At 38.5% G+C, this 20,924-nt stretch overlaps 1 protein-coding gene across 4 annotated transcripts in view; it reads left to right on the plus strand.

Annotated features, from left to right (window-relative positions):
• Window positions 1-1,161: 1,161 nt before the first annotated feature.
• FIGN (fidgetin, microtubule severing factor) overlaps window positions 1,162-20,924 on the plus strand; it is a 129,501-nt gene continuing 109,738 nt past the window's right edge. Inside the window, exons 1-2 of one of the 4 annotated variants that reach the window (XM_031035443.2) lie at window positions 1,162-2,001; window positions 2,776-2,945. Coding sequence is in view for 1 of the 4 variants with exons in the window: in XM_031035441.2 (XP_030891301.2) it covers window positions 2,921-2,945 (25 nt within the window). In the remaining 3 variants the exon portion in view is untranslated. Of the gene's footprint in view, window positions 2,002-2,775; window positions 2,946-2,978; window positions 5,711-20,924 lie in introns of those variants that run through there. The other 3 variants (XM_031035441.2, XM_006740151.3, XM_081814297.1) reach the window with 3 other exon arrangements.

The raw sequence follows: 20,924 nt of genomic DNA on the forward strand, positions 1-20,924 counted from the left end.
TCTTTTAAAAGCTGCATTTCATCATCTGGAGACCTGCAATTTAGTCTATTAAATCTATAGCAGAGAAGCAGGGGGGAATGTGAACACCCGTTATAAGGAGGGTCAGTCCTAAACAAGTCTATTTTCGTTGCCAACCTTCAAAGGTAACATTCTCAGCTTCATGGGCTCCTGGTCGAATATATAATTTGCCTCTTTCATTCTTAGCTTAGTCGCAATGGAGAGGACTGGATGTCCACCAGGCCAAAGCATAAACTTACCATTTATCTATTAAAGTCTTATTTAATGAAAACGAAGAGAAATTATTACCTCACTCACTCTCTTGCTCATTACAATTCCTAAAGAACTTTGCCGGGCACATTATCTCGTAGACATCATGATCAAATGTTATTGTTTGCTTTATTATCTCAGTTGGATGGTTGGCTAGTCTAGAATGAAATAGGTTGAAGGCAATCCTCGCAGCCTAGAAGTCTGAATGAGGTTCCCATTCAAATGATCCTGGTTGTTTGGGGGTGGGGCGGGGTGATTAGTAAACCAACTGAGCTTACACTGCATAGTAAGCGTCTGGATGCAGCACATTTACATCTAACAAGAGACCCCAGAAAACGTGTGTGTGTTTCTTAAACCTTATGTTCCGAACAAAAGGCTATCTCAGCAACAGACAATCAGCACTGCATTGCTCCCTGGGATGCGAGCAACACACTCAACTGCACATTTCATTCTTCCTCAGCTCCCAGCACCACAAAGCCCCTACTCTTTTCCCACTCCTGGGTCCCCAGCTTGTTCCAAGAAGGGGGTTGGGAAAGCAGGAGCCTAACGTCTATGCTCGCGCACCAGCAGCCCGCACCGGGGGCCCCCAGGCGCTGCTTCCCCTGCCCGAGCCGCCTGGGGGAGGTAGGGAGGGGAACCAGGGAAGCGCGAGAGTGGACCGCACACCTAGACACTTATGATTTTATTTATTCACAAGGAGGCGGGGGAGGGGAACCGGCTTAATTCGGATTCTCCCCCCTCCCCCGAAGTTGCCTCTTCTTAGCAGATAAAGTCATTTTCTGGCTGGTGCTGGGGGCCCAGGGGAGAGTGCGGGTGAGGTCCCGGCTTCTCGGGGCCAGATCCTGTCCTGTGTGCGGAGTCCTGGGGGGTGGGGAAGGGTGGACTGGCCGCAGCTGTCGAGAGGGCCGGGAGCGGGCAGGGAGGGGCCCGCGGGCGCGAGAGCCGCGCAGCCCTGTCCCGGGCCCTCCCAGGCTGGCTGGGGCGCGCAAGGGCCGGCTGGTCACGCGTGGGAAAGAAAGGCCCCTTCCCTCCCCCCCACCCCAAGGCATTGCTCCCCCTTCCCCAGGCTGGGCCACCGGAGAGCGCGGGCAGGGAGAGCTCCGGATCCCCGCGCGCGTAATCATGACCTCGGGGCCCCCTCCGGGCCGCGTGAGCGCGTCGGGGAGGCTGGGCGGCCGCCGCGGCCCCGGCCGTGTAACATGACCCGAGCGGCTGGCCGGCCAGCGCGGCGCGGCCATTGAGCCCTCCCTGCCCATGAATCTCTGGCGCGTCTCTCGCTCGCTCGCCCGCTCGCCTCCCGCCTCCCTTTCTCCCCCTCCAGCTCCGCGGGCTCCGTGCGCCTCTCCCTCTCCCTCCCGGTCCTCCCGCTGCCCGTCTCTCTCCACTGCCCGCCTCTCGCCACTGCCTCCCGTCTTCTCTCCCTCTCGGCAGCCTCGGTCTCTTTCTCCCTCTCTCCTTTGAAAACTGATCTTTGGCTCTTAGTGTGAAAGTGATTTGAATTTGGCTCGGCGGCGCTCTGCGCCTGCGCCCAGCCTCTGGCATGCTGGCTCCTTCCAAGCAGCTGTTTTGGGTTTGAAATTCCAACATGGCAGAGGCTGCAGTCCGTCTTCCCTTCAAAAACTTGGAATGATTTCAAATCATAGGCACCTTCACTTAACCCTAGCTTCCATTCATCAGCAAACACATCGGATCGATGCTACGCTAACCTATCGGGTTTTCGCTCCGCGCATTCAGGTAAGAGGAGCTTCGTAGTTTTCTACCATCTGTTTAAATTTGTTTTTGTTTTTGTTTGTTTTATTTTTTGAGACTATAAATAAATCCAAGACCCGTAATAAAAAGAGATCTTCGAGTTGTGCCGTAAACATTAAATTTAATTTGCATTCGCTTCTATTCTGTACGCCAACCTGCTGTCTAATTTCTCTGTACAAAGTAGCCCTGAAACATTATAATGCATATTTTTTGCTGCTTAATCATTGTAACAATAGTATTGGATTAAGAGTTCGCGATAGCAAAAATCTCGTTTTCCGCTATATTGGGCTTACTTACTACTATCTTTTTACTTCAAAAATAAAAAATAAGAAAGCGGAGCCATAGGGTGGGGCTAGACTTTCTTCGGGAACTAACTTCTAAGTAAATAAGAAGTGTAAATAAGAATCTTGCACACACAAAAAGTTGAGGTTAAATTACAGTCTCGTGGCTGGGGGAACGTGAAAATGTCAGAAGATCGGTTGCAGAAAAATGTAAGCACATCATCTTGGAGGGGGTACAGCGTGGTGGGCGTATTGTTGGCAAGGAACGGGAGAGAAAGATGTATAATTTAATGGTATATACAATCCACTGATCCTATTACCGTCCTCCCCGGAGCTCTTGTTAGTTTCAATGGGAGTGAGTGAAATTGACATGGACTTGCATTCCTGGTCATGTGCTTTTTTTCCTTTCTTTCTTCTCCTGTGATCTGAGATCCCCTTTTTGTTGATGTTGCTTTCCCCCTTAATTATATGCATGTAGGTTAAATGAATACCTGACGAAAGGGCCCACGTTTCAAGGCAGTGACATTTGATAGCTGAGAGGAAAAGTGGCTTTAATGAAAAGCAACCTTTGGAATTCCTGCTTGTGAGAAATCCAATTCAGCTTTTTGTGCTGCCAGCAAGAAATGATCAGTAGCACCAGTGTTTATGGTATGTCAGTTTTGGAATTTACTTCCTTTGCATCTAAATAGGAAAGACAAATTACATAGCATGATAAAAACCATTGAAGACTCTCCTTGGGAAGCAGATGCTCATGATATATAATTCCTTTAAATATATATATGTATATTTTAATCTGTCAAAATGCTTGTTTGCTTTTGCTATCACTTGTTTATATTTCAGTTTTGATTAATAGATTACTGGAGTCCACTTTTATCGGTTTTAGCGGTAATCCCAAAGTTTCATGTTACTAGTAATGCACTATATAACCGCTGAAGTCAAATGGTATGTAAATTAGTTAAACTCAGTGTGGGGTTTTTTGGGGAGGAGGCTGGGTGGAGAGGGGAGAGGGCGGGAGTGTGGGCAAAGACTGCTTACTAATGAAAGTATATAAATATATATGTACACACACAAAACTGGATGAATTTTTTTTTTTTCTCAACCTATTAATGCAATTTGACTATCTGCTCTCTGGATGATTACACTTTGTGGAGTAATCAGTTCCTCTGAGTGGTTTTTTTGGGTGAGTGAGTGAAGGGCTATCTTTTACATAAAAATAAAAAATATATATATATTTTAATTGCTTTACGTCTTTAATGCCTTTTAAGGAACAGTGGTAGTTTTTTTTTTTTTTTTCCCTTGCCATTCACTTGTCTGCCTGTCAGCGCTTTTTACTTTTAACCTGTGACAGAATTAAATAATCAAGCACTGAAATTGACTTTGTTTGAAACCACTCTTTCCTCTTTCTTTACAAAAAAAAAAAGGTCAGATAAATAGAGTGAGAGGGGGTTTTCAATAGCTCTTTGACCGTACCATTTGTACACTTTGTGATATTCAATTAAGACTAAGAGGGGACAACAAAAAGATGTTACAAGTATTTTGCATGACCACAGGATATGTCCACTTTATACTGGTTTGGGTTTTTGTCGTTGTTGTTTGTGTGTGGTTTTTTTTTTTTTTGGTTACCTTTACCCCACCACCATGCATTGACCCTGAAAAGAGAGAGAAGGAAAGGGAGAATATGAAAGAAAGAAATAGCAGTGGGGAGAGCTGCCAGGGGTCTGTAATGTGGCCGTGGTTACTGCTCTCTCATAACACAAATGTGAATACAAGGAAAGGCACTACTGGAGCCGCTGCGCGACATCCACTTCTGGTTGGACTCTGGTGACTATTGAGCTGAACACACACTGCTCTCACACGATAGAAAAGGATTTGAATTTTGCATTTGGAACTTGTTGACTTTGAAGCGATCAATAAGAAGACTGTTTATTTTAGATGCACATAATTTGCCCTGAGAAATGTTTTAAGGAGGAGAGAGCACAGCTTTTTTTCCCCCGGAGCTGTTGGAGCGAATGGGATTGCCAGATGGGCGATTTCCCTCTGTGATGTTAAAGCTGTAATATATATTCAGAGCAGATTGGGCTGCTGCCTGTGATGAGGAGGATATTACATTTATAAATTTTAAATCGGAGCTCGGACAATGTGCTGAGAGCAGAAATTGGATGGTTTGACTGTTCACCGTATTGATACTTAAATGTGATTTCTGAGTAGTAGTAATAATAATCATTGCAATAATATGTAAAAAACACATTGGGGTAGGCAATCATATAATTCATGACATTTAACAGCAGATTTAAGTGTGTAAATTGCCCCCCTCCCCTGTCTCTGCTTACTATTAAATAATAGTCACGTAATTTATTTCTCTGTGTTTAAATGCTTGTTGTGCAAATGATGGTCACTCAGGAGCCTTATCACACACTAGAATTCTGGGGAGGAAAAGTTTATATATATATATATATACACACACACACACATATATATATGTGTATATATATATATACATATATATATAAAGTAGACACTTGTGTATATGTATAAAGTGGCATTGGTGGTTCCTATTTTGTAATTCTATCACTGATTATTTTTAGATTTTGTTTGTCTCAAACGTGTGGCCTAAAGGAACCAGAGTTACAAACCTAAAAGGCTGGAAAGTGGGCAAGTGCTCTCACTCTGGCAGCTCTGCTGTTGCAAATTAAAAGTGTGTTGTGGTCAGGAAATGAAAGCTACAATGTCTCTTTTGAACAAGTCGTTTATCAAGAGAAACATCTATCAGGGACTGCCTTGTCACATTGATTCTCTAAAAGTTAGGTCCGAGGTGGAAGCTGCTTTGATGTTTTTGATCCTAAATTTAATACAACAGAAAAAAAGCAAGGATATTATGGCCAGAATAGATTAAAAAAAAATGTTTCCTGGAACCAACAAGATCTATTTATTAGTACTGTACTATGTGTGAAGTTTTTTTGGACAGAAGAGTTGAGAGGTTGAAGGGGGAAACCCTAACCTTTATAAACTGGTGGTTGTTAAATATGTATTTATAGTACATTCACATGGTTCTGGCTTCTTGGTTCCCATGGACATTTTGAAAATAGATCATTTTAAAGGGAAAATTATTTTGAGAGGGTGTTTTGGAACAATATGCGGAGAATCAGAGTTTTCATTCATTCAAATTTTAGAGTTGCCCTCTTCCTTTCATCCTCTCTTTTAGTTCTTTACTGCTGTTTCCTCTCATCATTATATGTGTGACATATTAGCTTTTCTTTGGGAAAGAAACATTTTTTTTTTTCTATAGAAACCATTTCCCGAAACATGCTTGCTCACATCATCTTTATTGTTTATTAATTGTTCATGTGGATAGTTATCAGGGTAAACTACATGGACTCACTCAAGTCGTTTGGAATTCCAGCCTGAAAATATAGGTAGGTAACAAATAAATTACATGCCATGTATTCTTGAATCCTGAATATGTTGCATGCATTATTCAAATTTTAAAAGGTATTGTTAAGAAAATGACCAATTAAGAAAATTTTTTTGTGAAAGCAGTTAAAAGCAGCCTGCTTCATTTTGGGAGGCAAAGATAGGAGAGAAGTGTTCCTTTGAAATAGTTTTTGGATACTTGTCTTATACTGCTGTTGGTTACTTGCTCTTTCATATAGATCTCTCAACAACTAGGCTGATAGGCCACGAAGAGTGTGGTGGGAGTTTTGGAAAGTGTAATACTTGCTAATTAATCATGTCCGAAATGAAAGAATCATAGCAGGGTAATAAAGTCTCATTGTTGTTTTCCTGGAAGAGAGTAAGACTTCTGATTGGAAGCTGTGTGTGTGAGTTGACTTCCTTTTTCTCTTCTCTTAAAAAAGACAGTTTATAGGGTCTCTTTAGAATTATTTCAGGAACCATTTTTTGGGGGAGGGAGGGCAGAGAATATTTTTCTTTCTCCTGACTGTACCAAATCAGTGGTATTGTTGAAATTATCTCTGGTATCTTCTGAGTGAAAACATAGATATTATTATTTTTTTTTTTCTTTAGTTACATTAAAGACTCCAGTGGCTGAGGTTCCAGTACTCGGTTGTGGTTTTTTTTTTTTTTTTTTTTCCATAAATAGAAAATCTTTTTGTGGTTTTTATTCATGTTAGGTAGGAACTTTGAAAACCTGTTTGTAGGCAGGTACTTCTGATAGACATACAAGAGAGCAGAAATTTTATTAATTACTTTTAGATAGTGTAAGAGTATGACCAGAGGGGAGAAAAGTAGTACTTCCAAGAATTGATAGAGAATATCTGTATTATAACTTGGCATTTCTCAGATTGTTTAAAGTATTAGCTACTTGAAAAGACAAATTAGTGATATCACTATAGGCAGATTATTTTTTTCCTTAGCTTTGGTTGTTACCTTTTAGATTTTATTATTTTGCTTAGTTCACGCATGGGGACAGATCCCGAAAGTTTTCGTGTCTGCAACATTGTTCAGAATTTTCATCTCAAGGTGAAGACGGCTCTGCTAATGACTCCCTGTTTTTGTCTGTGAATGTTTAGATGCCTTGAATGATTGCCTAATTAAGTAATCAGTTTTAATGGTCCGAAATCAGCAGAATTGCTAGGTGTATTTGAAACAATTGCAGGCTTTTATGATTATTTACTTTCCAGTTTGTTCTTAGGACCTTGGTGTATAGAAATGTTTGCTGTTTTGCCTTTGATCAATATCTTCTTGAGTACAAATTTCACATACTACTTTTATAAAGTACCACATTTATTGTTGTGGGGCTAATAAATTTAATTACCAGGAAGTTAAATTGATTTATAAATTTTTGATTGGGAGAAATTGTTCTGTAGATATTTGTGTGAAATATTGACATATGCTACTGATCGATAAGACTTGATTAATCAGCATATCTGCTTTTTTATCTTGAGTCATTAACAAGCCAGAATAAACAAACGGCAAAGGGAGCAATGCGATTTTTTTTCCTTCAATTAAAAAAAAAAATCTTACTATAATTGTCTCTTTCTTTGCGGGCATATAAGGGCTAATGTTTCATTAAAATCAGTTGAACTTAGAAATTATTTGGGGTACTTCTACAAGTCCAAAAATGATTCCATCTTCAGTTAACTGCCTCTCTCTCTCTCTCACACACACACATTATAGGTAAATTTTTTGTCTATGAAAAAGGAAACTTTTTTTAAAAAACTGAAAATAAATGCTTGTTTAGCAAGTGCTTTTCATGTAATTTTCTTCCTTTTTTTCTAAACGTGAATTTTTATCATTAACTGTTTCTCTTATGGTAGAAATTTCAAGCATAGCTGCTTTGACAAGATTGCTGATTACTGATCTTTTGGGATTTTTGATCTTATCATTCAAATGGCAATATTACTTGGAAGATGCTTGCTCCAAGAAATGCAGATAGTGGAAATAAGGAGTAGGCAAGAATATGGTAAAAATAAATTGTACTGATAAGTTTGCAGCAAATCAAAAGCAGGTGGGTATGCCGTTTCCTTCGGGCAGCCCCACACATGCCTGCTCAGGAGCTCTGCCTCAGCACGGCACATGCGTACGCTACCTGTTGATGCTAGCCTTAGCTAGGAGACTGAGGCGGCAGGAAAGATAGGTGAGCAGAAACCATCCAAACGTGAGCTATCAGATGGCACTTTCTATTAATAATATTTACACATTTTATGCAACAAATCCGTTTGTTGTTTTGTTACTTGAGTATTGACACTTCGCTTAACATTGCATATGGTGGGCTGTTGTCTCTGGGTCTCTTAGACGCAGTAGCTTCAAAGGAGAATTGCAATTCAGATGTCTTTATGTTAAATGTATAAATGGATATGTTCACTTATATTTGAACCACTATGACTTTCACAGAACATTTATAGTATTACTCTTCCAGTCACTTTTGAAACCAGTGCATCTTGAAAGTAGCACGTGTGGTTTCTTCTGTGGAGGCCCGAGGTTAAACTTTTTTCTTTCTTTTTTTCACCCTGCAACCTAGCTTAAGTATTCATATTTTTATGTGGGGAATCTTTTTTTAGAAAGCATTTTTTTTTATAATATTGGGAAATCGGCTTCTTATTAGACTTTTGGTCTCATTTTCGGTTAAGAGTAGCTTTTATAAAAAGTTTATCAGTGATAATATATATAGCTTACAAAAAAGATTTTCTTACTGCAGAAATATGTAATGTAAAATACCTATAAAATGTTTTCTTAATATCAAAAACACCTTTACTCAGTTCCTTTCTTATGAGTTTTGATTTCTGCTGGTAATGTATGTATTTACTCCATCCCACTTGTGGATGTATGGCTGGCAGGAGAACAGAAACTGCATTTTCTTCATCCACCAAAAAAAAAAAAAAAAAAAAAGAAAGTCTCTCTTTTTTTCCCAGATTCAAGTAATGTTTGCCTTATGTCAGTTGGATGCTTTTTAAGCAACTTACAATTGATTAAATGCCATATACAAATGACGGTAAACTCATCTGAGAATGAATGACCTCTACTTTCATGCTTTGGTTCCTGAGGAGGTATTATTCATGGAAACAGTAACATTCAAAATAAAATTTTAAAAGTAGTGTAATGTGAAGCCGTGGGTTTCCAGATGTAACTGTAAACTTTTGGCTGTTCTTTTGATTTATTATCTTCACCATCAACACGCATTGTCACCTTCACCTAGGGCTGACCACATAATTTTTGGGGCTTGGTGCAAAAAATAAAATGTGGGGCACCTTGTTCAAAACATATTAAAAATTCAAGACAGCCACAGCAGAGCAGTAAACCAAATGCAGGGCCCTTGTGTGTGGGACCTTGGGGAGCGTGTGCAGGTTGCGGGGCAACGAAACTAGCCCTGCCTTCACAACCCACAAACTTTTATCGAGGGCCTGCTTGCTGCAAGTCACTGGGTTTCCTACTTAAGAGACTGACTGTCCCACAGTTGTTCCCTGTGCCTCTGCCCAAAGAAATACTGATGGTTACTGAGTGAGAGAATCGATGGTAAATGGACCATTAGGTATCTTCTGCTCTTTCTGCACATGAATTGGTGTGACAGGAATATTTGCTTTTATTTCATGTTGCCCTTTGCCTGATATGTGCTCCATGTATCCCATGAATTCTTGTACAGAGATTCTTAAAAGGGACCCTGTGTTTTGTCATTGCTTGCATGCAGGTACACACTTAAATATGTACGCCCAGGCTCAGAATGACGGGGGTGGGAGGGTTTTTAGTAAGATGTGTAGTAAGAGCCTCGGAGTTTCTCTGTTGCCATGTACCACCACCCCCCCTAAGTTTCAAGCCCACGGAAAATAAGTATTTCTAAGGTAGAATCTGAAATTCTCTAACTATGTACAAAATCCTGACCAGTAAAAAATAAAAGCACAGCTCACTGAGTGCCATTCAGACAAAAGGGGCAAATGCAAAAATAATTACCTTGTTATAACAGTAGCAGCATTGATATTTTGACATTAGAAAGTGGCATCGTAGCTCCGTAAACACATGGTAACAGCTGTGTGAAAGATGCAGAGTGACTCTTCCATGCAGTAACATTAACTCTGCAGTATGTTATATTCAAATTGCGAACTTGGTTTCTGAACCTGGATTGAAATAACCCCCTTTTCCCTTGAATTATGTAGTCACCAGGTGGGACTCCTTTCTCCTTGGGTTTGAACATTCTGTGTCCAGGGGTGGACCAAACGTTTACATTGTTGCTTCCCAAGATACTTCTCAATGAGATCAAGCTTCATATTGAGATACCTAAAACTAAATTTTGAAGTCAAGCGGCTTTTTCAAATCAAAACTGAGATACGGTGGAATGTCCAGCAAGTAATGGATCTGAGTGCACTTGAAGTTGTACCATTTATTTTCAAAAGGTATTTCTCACATCAGATGACTCTGCCAGGAAAGGAAATATCAAAGACCTCGGAAAAGTAACTATTCTTTTCTATAATCCAAGACTGGGGTGAGGGTGGGGGGGCTTTAAAGATATTTCTGAGGAAGAAAAAAAATTGAACTTATTTTGAATGCCTTGTTAGACTTTGTGGAGAGAAATACTATATACGAGACCTTCTAAGAAGAAAAAGCTTTGCCCTGTGTAATAACAAGGCATTGCGCTCTCAGTTGATATGTACTATCACAACAGTGTCCCGCTTAATTATATATTCACCCTGCAGCTTAGAAATTTTTTGCATCAAAGACGTGATAAACTTGTACTATTTTGATAGGTGGTTAGCCACCAAGCATATTTTTTAGTGTCCTATAACCGATCTAGAAATTCTGTAGTATAATTTAAATCACAGCCCTTCTTTTCCCACCTTACTCCTAGCCTTTAGTATGTTGGCATTTTTGCAATAGATGTTTGGCCTCGGAAAGGATTAAACCAGGAATCTGGGTAAATCTGTGGCAGTATAGTGCACTGTTATGCCCCAAATAACTGTTTTATTTCCCTTTTACTCACTTCTTTTCCCTTTCCATTTCAAATTAAAGTTAAGATTGTAAACTCTTAGATCACATACCTGAATGATGCTAAATTATAAATCTTAATTAGGTATGATTCACTGAATTTTAATCTTACAAGATAATTATTCTGAATAGGATAAAAGGTTCCCTTCAGATTGAAGGCATTTTCATTACAAACCCCATTTAAGATCAAACAGAGACCATTAAATAAACAGAATACTGTTATTCTTTTAAGCCTAAGAGTTAGTACTTTTGAGTTTAAGTGCATGAATGGGGAAATAAGGACATGGATAGGGCAGTTCTAGTGTTTGCAAACTTTTAGCGCTTTTGATAAATTTTACTGCTAGGAATTGCATGGGTGGAGAGGAATCTTTTAAACAAAAATTACAGTTGTGATTATCTAAATGGGATATGCTCTTGTGCATGTGCATAGATACATTTCTTCGTGAAGGTATCGATGTCAGGGACACTTTGGGTATTTCTTTATGAGTAATTAGGTTAACGGGGTTAGTTAGAAAATGGATCCTTTCCTGGAAAATGAAAAATTGCATTCAAGCAGAGGTAAAAGAGTAGAACATATTCATGACTTTAAGTACTTAAAAAGATATTTTATGAGTCATTTTTAAGAATAATACCCAATATGTAACTTGTTAAGAATGATAGCCATTTTTACTTTTTAAAGCATATCTATATTAAAACCGACTTTCTGTTCATGAGTCACAAATCTGGAGTCAATTTTAGGCCCAACTTACAAAAGATGTGGGTCTAATCCCCTGCCCGGATCGCAGTATCCTACGCTAGCGATACTGGTGCAAAATTCTCCTTTAAATTAAAGAGAGATTTTCGTTTGCATTATTCAGAAGATTAAGCCACATTTTTGAGGGGAATACTGATATGACCCAAAGGAGGCATTGGGACCCCGAATGACCTACATCTTTGTCTGACAAACTAGAAGGAGAAAATATCACCACCTTTGGAATTTTATATACCTACATGAACTGTACTTGTTCTTTCTATGGGAAGATTTTAAATGTACTAAGAATAAGGGTTCCCTAACTGGAAAAATATGCTTTATGTAATTATAAGAGTACCAATCAACTGGTCATCAATATGAATTTAGTTACGATGGTAGGATAGTAGCACTAAAGAATCTTACTCAGAAGTGGATGTTGAGACTGAGCTAAGTGTCTCTTGAGAAAGAGAAAAATTCTGTACGTAATGCAGAATTCCTTTTGGGATTTTTTTTTTTTCTTAACACGAGCACGAAATCTTTATCAATAACATTTAAGCAGTTAAATTACTAGGAAACAAATCTACTATTGGAAGATCTTTATTATGCTTTGTTCTTTTAATAAGTCCTCGATGAACTCATACAATTCATTAATGGTTGTTTTGCTTGTTTGTTCTGTTTTTGTGCTGTTTTATTTTGTTTTAAGATCAAAGTAAAAAGACCTGAAGGGAAACTATTTTGTACTGTTTGTCTTTAAAAATACCTACTGAGAACACTACAACATGTGGTATAGATTTGCTTGTAATGATGGGCAAAAATCCACAATCTTACCCCAATATAATTCTCTTTCTCTGGAATCTACCTTACTATACAAAATGCCACTATTCCTAAGCTGTTGTCATATGGTAGGTGTCGCTGATGTATCATTGTAATGCACATGTGTACCTAAACATGTATATTTTTTGTATTTATCTATCATTTCTAACAGCCAGCTGTGCAGGTGTCCTTGTGCTTGGGGCAGGGAGAACGAGGTTTTCTACCTATCTTGCTATTTACAGACTTGCTGGGAACCTTGCTGTCTCATCCATTCTCCTGCTGCTGGGATCCAGGTTTACCAATTCCTGAGTACTGTTTTGATGAGCCGGGTTTTCGTTTTGTTTTGTTTTTCTTTTTGTTTTTGTGTTTTAGTATTTATCTGTAGGGCTGGTTCTTATTTGATCATCTGGAAAATCAGATTTCACTAGAGCTACTAGAATATGATATTTACACCATGAGGTGGTAGTTTGAATTAATTAAGAGGGTATTGAGCTGTGTAGTAAGTAGGAGGAAGTATAGCAGCATTTTTTGGCACGGACACAAGGTGAAAGAGAACTTGTAGGAATGGGGAAGTAGTTAAAGGGGAATAAAATAGGGAAGTTGTTGAGGAAAGCCAAGGGTGATGACGCTCTTCATGTGACTGTTGCTAAAAATGATATTGGCAATTAAAAAAAATCAAAGCCTAATACAATTATGTTAGAAAACTGATCATTTATTAAGAATTAGTGACTAGTGCCCCTTAACTAGCATGCGGCCCTATAATCTAAACAAATCACATTCCCCTTTTTAAAAATGGCACATTCTATATCAAATCTTGAATATGTGGGATTTGTGATCACACAAATTAAAAGAACTATCCCCCCCCTTTTCTCCTCATAATTTGAAAAAGTGTAAAAATTATACATGCCTTTCAGGATGATTCATATTACTCTTAGACTCTTTTTTCTCCCTCAACGTACTCAATTTGATTAGACCACAAGTGAGATTACAGAAGAAAAGCCATTGAGGATTGGGGTGTATCTTTTTTAAGGCTTCTTTGGAAAATAAGGCATTTATTGCATCTGAACAGGAGTTCAGATCATTAAAGTAGATGTATGATTTGATTTGACCAAAGTTTAATGATAAATTTTATGTCTACTCTGTGTGCTAGCTACACTTTAGTGGCCACAACAAAACCAACCAACCAACCTGCTAAAGCCTTATCTCAGACCAGTTAAATGGAAGTTTAGGGGATGCCCAGTTTCTTTCAAGCTCCCCCAGTTAATCGGATGTAAAGTTGTGATTAAGAACCTCTTCTCCTAACCAAAACTTTACACATTTCATGAAATCCTAAACTTTTCTCTATTTGAAAACATTATTCCTATTTATACAATTAGAGCTATCCATTCAGAATTTAACACACTAATCATATGTGCTAGGGTTAGTTCACTATCTGGCTAAAGTTCAACAACAATCTGTGAAGAATCTTAACATTGCCACCACCCTAGTAAGAGTACCTCAGGAAAGTGAAAGTGGTGAAGAAAAGTGTCAGCAGAAGCCATGACTCTATCGTATTTGTGACCCTGAGCAAGTCACTCAAACTCTTTGAGCCTCTTTACTTTTTTATAAAAGGAGAGTTGATCCAATGACTATTAAGATTTTTTCCAGTTCTGTTTAATCCATGACTGCTTGGTCATGGACCGGTATGAGCTTGAGTAAATTGGAACCTTGCTAGTGGTCTGTGGCTGATGAAAAAGATTTTTTTGTTTCTCTTTAAGGAACTCCAGAAATTGTCTTGGAAACAATGAAGGAAGTTCAAGGACCATTTATCACTTTGTTAAACCCTTCAAGGGGGATGGTAACCATTCATTAAATATGCTTACTAATTGGTTGCAAGCAAATACGTCAGCAATTCTACTGTCTTGAGAGTTGATGAGTATTAGTTAGCCAGTGCTTTTTCCCTGTAAGAGATATAAATAGACTGACAAGTAGATTAATTTAAGCAGTAGCAGAGTTAGGGCCTTCAGATCCTTTAAAAAATATATATAAATTACTGTTCGGCATGAAATTTGGATCTTTATCAAATGGGAAGTAATTCCATCCTTCCTCTGCTTTATGTCTAATTAGTCTTTATTCATCCTCTTTTTACTCCCTGGAATGCTCTTTTCCACCTGTTGAAATCCTACCAGGACTTTGATATCTAACTCAATGTTGCATCATCTATGAAAACTTCCTTGAGCCACCCTAATCAGGATGCATTTCAGTATCTACTTGATATCCCCTAAGCACTGTTTAAAAAACCCTTCTTTCGATCATTTGCCAACATCTCTCCTCTACTGTAGATTGCAAGGCATTTGTGTTTCTCATTTACGAAACTGTAAACTTCTTGTGAGCAGAGCACATCTAATTCAGTTTTTATTTTTAATCTTCTCCACGTGCCTGTACGGTGCAAGACCTATATTAGGTGTTCAATAAATGTTTGGAGAATTGAATTGATAGGAGCACCAGAGACTATCACTTGGTTAATCTTTTATTAATATTACTTAAAAAAATTGGAAGATACTTTTAAAAATATTTAAAGAACAGATATATTAAACTTGTGTATTTCATTTTAAGAAGTGAAATTTCTGTATTCTTCATGTAATTTAATTACCAAAGAAAGACTTTATAACCCTGAAAAATAGTTTTATAATTTTATGCCTAAAAAGGAGCTTACCATCATTTATTCCATTTTCATATATTTGGAGAGGAGAGCATTTAAACTGTTTTATAAAAATAGAATGTTATAATGCTACCTTGAAAAATCTTACAGAACAAAACTCCACAAAACTTTTGATTATACAGTAGTAACAAGTGGCTTCAAATCACTGTGTTCTACATCTTTTTTTTTCCCCTTGTGTGTTTGCAGTCAGAAAAAAAAAAAGAAGGAGGCTACAGAATCATAAAAGACTAGACCAGGAGACTTCCAAATCAACTTCTTGCCAAAATAAGGTTATTCAGCCTTTGGTTAAATATAGGAAATCAGCACCTCCTAAGGCATTTCTTTCTATTTTGTCTTTTCTCTGACTGATAAATAAGCAGTGTGCAGATCTGTACCCCAGCAGCACTCAAAAGAGATTTCCTTGGGAATATGATGGTACTTAGGGTTATAAGATGTGAAATGCAAACTAGTTGATCTACAGTTGATAGGAAAACTTCCATTGACTCTGTAGTTTGTGAATGTCTTCGGTTAACATTTTATTTAATTGGCATATTTTTGTTTTATATTTCAAAAGTGTCTGACACTATTACTTTGGGTTGTACTAAATACTGGGTAGTAAGCAATTTAGCAGAGGTTACACCCAAGGACCTTGTCTTCTAGTGGTTCCTCTGCATTACCAGTCTGGTTTGTGTGCTTATGAAGGGTCAGTTTCTTTCTCAAAGCTGTCACTAATGTTACAACAGATGGCATTACAAAATTTTCTAAGGGAGGGTGCCTGGGTGGCTCATTCGTTAAGCGTCTGCCTTCGACTCAGGTCATGATCCCAGGGTTCTGGGATCGAGTCCCACATCGGGCTCCCCACTCAGTGGGGAGTTTGCTTCTCCCTCTGTCTCAGCCCCTCCCCTCTGCTCGTGCGCTTATGCTCTCTCTCTCTCTTGCTCTCTCTCAAATAAATAAAATCTTTAAAAAACATTTTTTTCTAAGGGAAGCTCAATTTGATCAAAGTGTTGAAATTGGAATGAGTTAGTCAACAGTATTTTACAAGATTTCTATTTTGTATTTGTGTATTTGAACCTAAAGATGGATGTACCAGAGAAAAGCACCCATTCACTTTGGTCTGTGAAAGAAATCAGAAAGAAAAACCAACCAAAAAAAAAAACCAAACAAACAAAAAACCCAAAGGATCTATTGTCATTCTTTTAAGAACACAATTGTACTAAGGCAACCTATAACCTTTATTGGAAGCTCACCAGTTTTCTTTTAATTTGGGCTCTTGAGATCCGAAAAGTTCTAGATGTTATCCTGCCACTTCATACTGAAATCTGGGTTGATCTCATACACTCTACATAGAAGAAGTATATGCAGTGCTGATTGTTGAAACTGGATTATGACAAAGAAATGCCATTAAGTGAGCTACGGTGGATGAATGTTGCTTACTTAATTGAATGAAAACACTGCATCTTCAGTAAAGAGCTTCAGTAGTACAGAAGGATAGGACATTGTAGGTAGAATAATAAAGATTATGAAACAATTTGAAAGGTAGCAAAAGCATTTCTGCAGTTTGACTAAAATAATGTGTTTAGTTCCTTTGTTAAATCAGCTCTTCTCGTGTTCTGGAAACCATTCTATAAACTAAGCAAGTTAAAATTGTTTAAATAAATAAGTTAAAATCCATGAGAGTGAGAGTAACAACTATGAACTGAAAATCCTTATGGTGATAGCTTGCCAAAAACCAAACTAAATCAAGGGAAGATTTAAAAGACATAGCTTAGGGGCACCTGGGTGGCTCAGTCAGTTAAGTGTCTGCCTTCGGCTCAGGTCATGTTCTCAGGGTTCTAGGATCCAGCCCCGCATCAGGCTCCCTGCTCAGTGGGAAGCCTGCTTCTCCCTCTCCCTCTGCTGCTCCCCCTGCTTGTGCTCTCTCGCTCTCTCTCTGTCAGATAAATACATACATACATACATAAATAATAAAAATAAAAAGTAAAAGACATAGCTTAAAATTCTGCCCTGTTTATATTCAGGAAGTTGTGGGGTTTTAGACTAACTAAATAAAAATATCCATGCAGATCCTTCATGCCTAAAACGTCAGCCTTTTTTCCCTTTAGGCCTCTCAGAGGAAAATCAGGTGATTTCCCGGAGACAGTAGTAATGTAAGTTGGTAGCCACAAAATAAGAGCCATGATTAAAAGTCAGTGGTCAGTAGTTGATTTAGTTGATTTTGTTGTCCTTTTTTTTTTGGTCCTCGTAAGCATAGTTGAAAGTTGTCAGTAACTGGATTTTTTTTTAATTAGGCCTAGAAGTGGCAATTCTTGAAGAATACGATGCTATATTTGTTCTCTTGGCTTCAAATCTAAAATGAAACAGAACATTTTTTCAAGTGAGCACAACTTTGGGTGTGCGGGGGTGTGTGTGTGTTTGTATTCAGTAGCCAGTTGGTAGCTCCATACAGACACCATCTAAGTGAGCCAATTTAAATCTCACTCCAGATTCTTAACTAAGTGACCCAGGTCTATCCGGGAGTGGCACTTACTTGTCCCTTAGGGGATACGTTTGGCATGATATTCAGTTGAAGATTCAGTAAACAAGGTTTATGAGAAATTAGTTAAAACTGAAATTGCAAATGGGTAATGAGGTATAGATTACCCTAAAATGGCTTGAATATATTTGTCATATGTGCACGAAGAGAATTTTTTAAACGGGTTATTTTGATTAGAATAAAAACCAATCACAAATAAGCCACTTAAAATTTGCTTTCCTTCTAGGATCATTTACTTTGAGCGACTGACCACGCCTTCTTCCAGGCCCGTCTTTGTCCAGGGTTTGGTGTAGTCACGCACATGTCCCTGAAGAAATGTAGCATCTTTCACGAGATTTTTGTGCAAGTGAAATCAGATACCAGTTTTTATTGCAGAACCTAGCCTACAAATGTTTCTCTTTAAAGACATTTTTAATAGAAACAGTAAGGTATAAATCATTTGAGCAATTACCTGGACATTGTGGAAATGGGGCTTGGCTTGTTCTGTAGCCCCAGATGTTTCCAGATTCCAGTAATAACCCGGTGCAGATATTTACAGCTTAATTTTCTGTGCATGTGCACTTGTCCACAAATGGCTCCTATTTCCCATTTTCTGTTGGACAACTGGGCCACTTAGAGGTAAAGAAAGTGATTTCAGCTTGGGTGATGACAAACATTAATGGTTATAATAAGTTGCTTCTAGAAACTTTGATCACTTAAAAAAAATGGAGAGGCTAAATCTTAGAGGATTTTATACTAAGAAATAAAATAAATTATTCAAATAGCATTTTCCTTTATGGATGGGGATGGGGTGAATAACCTCCCCTCATTCCTCAAAATTATATTTAGCTTTGATATACTGTGTGATAAAAGTGATTTTTTTTTAAATGCATCTTCTGGCACTGGTTGGGTTATCACGCAGGCTGCTAGTTCTCCTTGCATTACTATTCCACAGTTTTTCTTGTTCTTACTAGAAACTAAACAAATGGAAAATAATGATTGGTAACCATCTGCTGTGCAGAAATTTCACATATAGCAGTTAGCTCTATTTTATAAAACAAGACCAAATGAGTAGATTACACTGTTGCCAGTAAATAGCAACATGCAGTAGAGCTTCCTTTGGACAAAGCAGGAGCGTAGGGAGCCAGCTTTTCGTTATGGGAAGTCAGTTGGTTGGGCTGTGGGACTGGATGTGCCCAGGCATTTATGTGTGTGTTCGTGTGTGTGTGTGTGTGTGTCCGTGTGTGGACCGCGTATAGGAAGAGAATGGGTATTTCCTCTCTATCTGTTCCTTGTGTCTCCATCCTTGCGCCCATAATTCCAATCAAGTAAGTCAGAGTATTGTAGATGCAAATAAAATGATTTAATCACATCACCCTAGATCTCTATTTGCTTAAAAAAATAAAGCCAAAATACATACAGCCTTGTAGAATAAAGATGTGTGAAGGTACGGGGGCTTCAGATCAAAATCATGGTTTCCAGTGCTGTACAAATTATGACTATTGGCTAGCCCATTTAGCTTTAAATCAGTCTCTGGTCTCACCCTCTACCTGAGGAATACCTTAACTGGAAATTAGATTGAGTATATGTCCAAGAGATAGTGGTGGGCAACGATTATTCATATAGTTGCTACTGAAGTACAGATGTTGCATCAAGGGAAGACCTACATGAGAATAGACAGAAGTAAGTGGCCACAAAGAATTTATTCAGGTGGATCAGGTAAGGCCTGATTTTATAGTTGTCCTTATAATCAATCGGTCGATCTCTCTCTCCTTCCCCCCTCCTTGCTCTAAAATCTGTTTAGTATATCAATATAGTTAGATGCTCAAAGCACACATAATCTCTCCTTCACTTATTTGATACTGAGATTTTTGCCATAGAGCAAGAAAAGTTGTTTAAAATGGGCAGTATATTGAGTTCAAAGGACCCATACAGTTCATAAATTCTCTGGTGTCTACTGGATTTTTCATCAGGGAGACTTCCAATAAAAATGATCTATTTTAGAAATAATATTGTTTAGTAGGTTGAAATGTGGTGTAATAAAATTAGACCTTCAGTCTTCTAAAGTTACTACTTAGATGGCACCCTTGGGATGGTAAAATGGCTGTATAAGCAGATGAATCAGACAGTTCCACTGATGGGTACATTTGTCAGTCTCTGTTACAGATATAATATATTCTTATATCTGTAATCCTGACACTGTTACATCCAAATGAAATCAACATGAGGTTGTCATCTTTAAGCAAATATGTTAAGTGTTGTCTTTTGTGCTTTGGATTTGAAAGAAAGGGGCCCAGGGGAGACAGCATCATGCAAATGGAACAAATCCCATTTCTTCTGAGCTGTGCTGTTTTCCCCCTCCATGGCAGCTGGCTGTGTTATCTTTGTGTGTTTCTCTGAGTGCTGACAATTCTTTCAGTGATCTAAGTTAGGGCACATTAGAAAGTGGAAGCAGCTGTCTGTCGCTATACTGAGAGACATGTTTGCTCTACTGCAAAGATGAAGGACCACGAATCCTTGACACACTCCCCCCCCCTCCCCCCTGTACTTTCCAACATGATCAACATTCAGACGCACAGATTGTCTGCTTGGACAGTTTTTTGTTCTGACTGACAGCATCTGGCATAGACAAATTTAAAAATACATAGCATGCCATGCTTGGAATTGGAACATCCCTTCTTTATTAATCTTCTCATTTAAACCATTCATTTACATTTCAAGAAAGGTTACAGCTTGATATGGTTGAAACGTTGATTTTTAAATGAATAACCTTCTAATGAAAGGTCTTGAATGAGTACCAAGCAGCTAGTGTTCATTAAAAATTACACCCGATTAACACGGCCTTGAAAGCCTGAGAGGAAAGGGATTTCTTATTGTTTTAATCCACAGTGCTATCCAGTGTTTACCTTTCAGGCACAAAGCGAATAGAAATGATGCCTGTACTCGCAACACTTCTGATATTGAACACAACTATGATATCACCCTTAAGCCGACAAAACACTTGGCCTCGTTTAATCAGCTTTCCTTCCCTCTGAAAACCCCCAGAGGTGTTAAAAAATTTTTTTAAACATCACCAAAATATGCTTCTTTCAGATCTTCTCTCTCTATGTCCCACCCCTCCCCCCACCCCAAAATACTATGTCTCTGTGCCCAAAGCGGGAAAAAATGGAAAGCTTCTATGTTTTCAGACAGAAAAGTGGTAGCAAACGCTTTTCGATTAAACATTCCCCCTGACCCCACGTTGGTGGATATACATTTATTTGTCGGCATTACTTTAGTAATAAAACATAACAGTGCAAAAATTGCTCTTTCTCTGCCTCGCGTCACCCCCTCACACACTCACATTTCTTATCCATTTTCAATTTCACAGCCAACCTCAGCAACATGCTTGTCTAGCATTTATGTAAAAATAATATGAAAATTGGCCCTATCAGTCCGTCTGTGGACTTCGAGTCC

The sequence above is a fragment of the Leptonychotes weddellii genome, chromosome 3, assembly GCF_054177405.1.
Source record: "Leptonychotes weddellii isolate Sample4059 chromosome 3, ASM5417740v2, whole genome shotgun sequence".
NCBI lineage: Eukaryota > Metazoa > Chordata > Mammalia > Carnivora > Phocidae > Leptonychotes > Leptonychotes weddellii.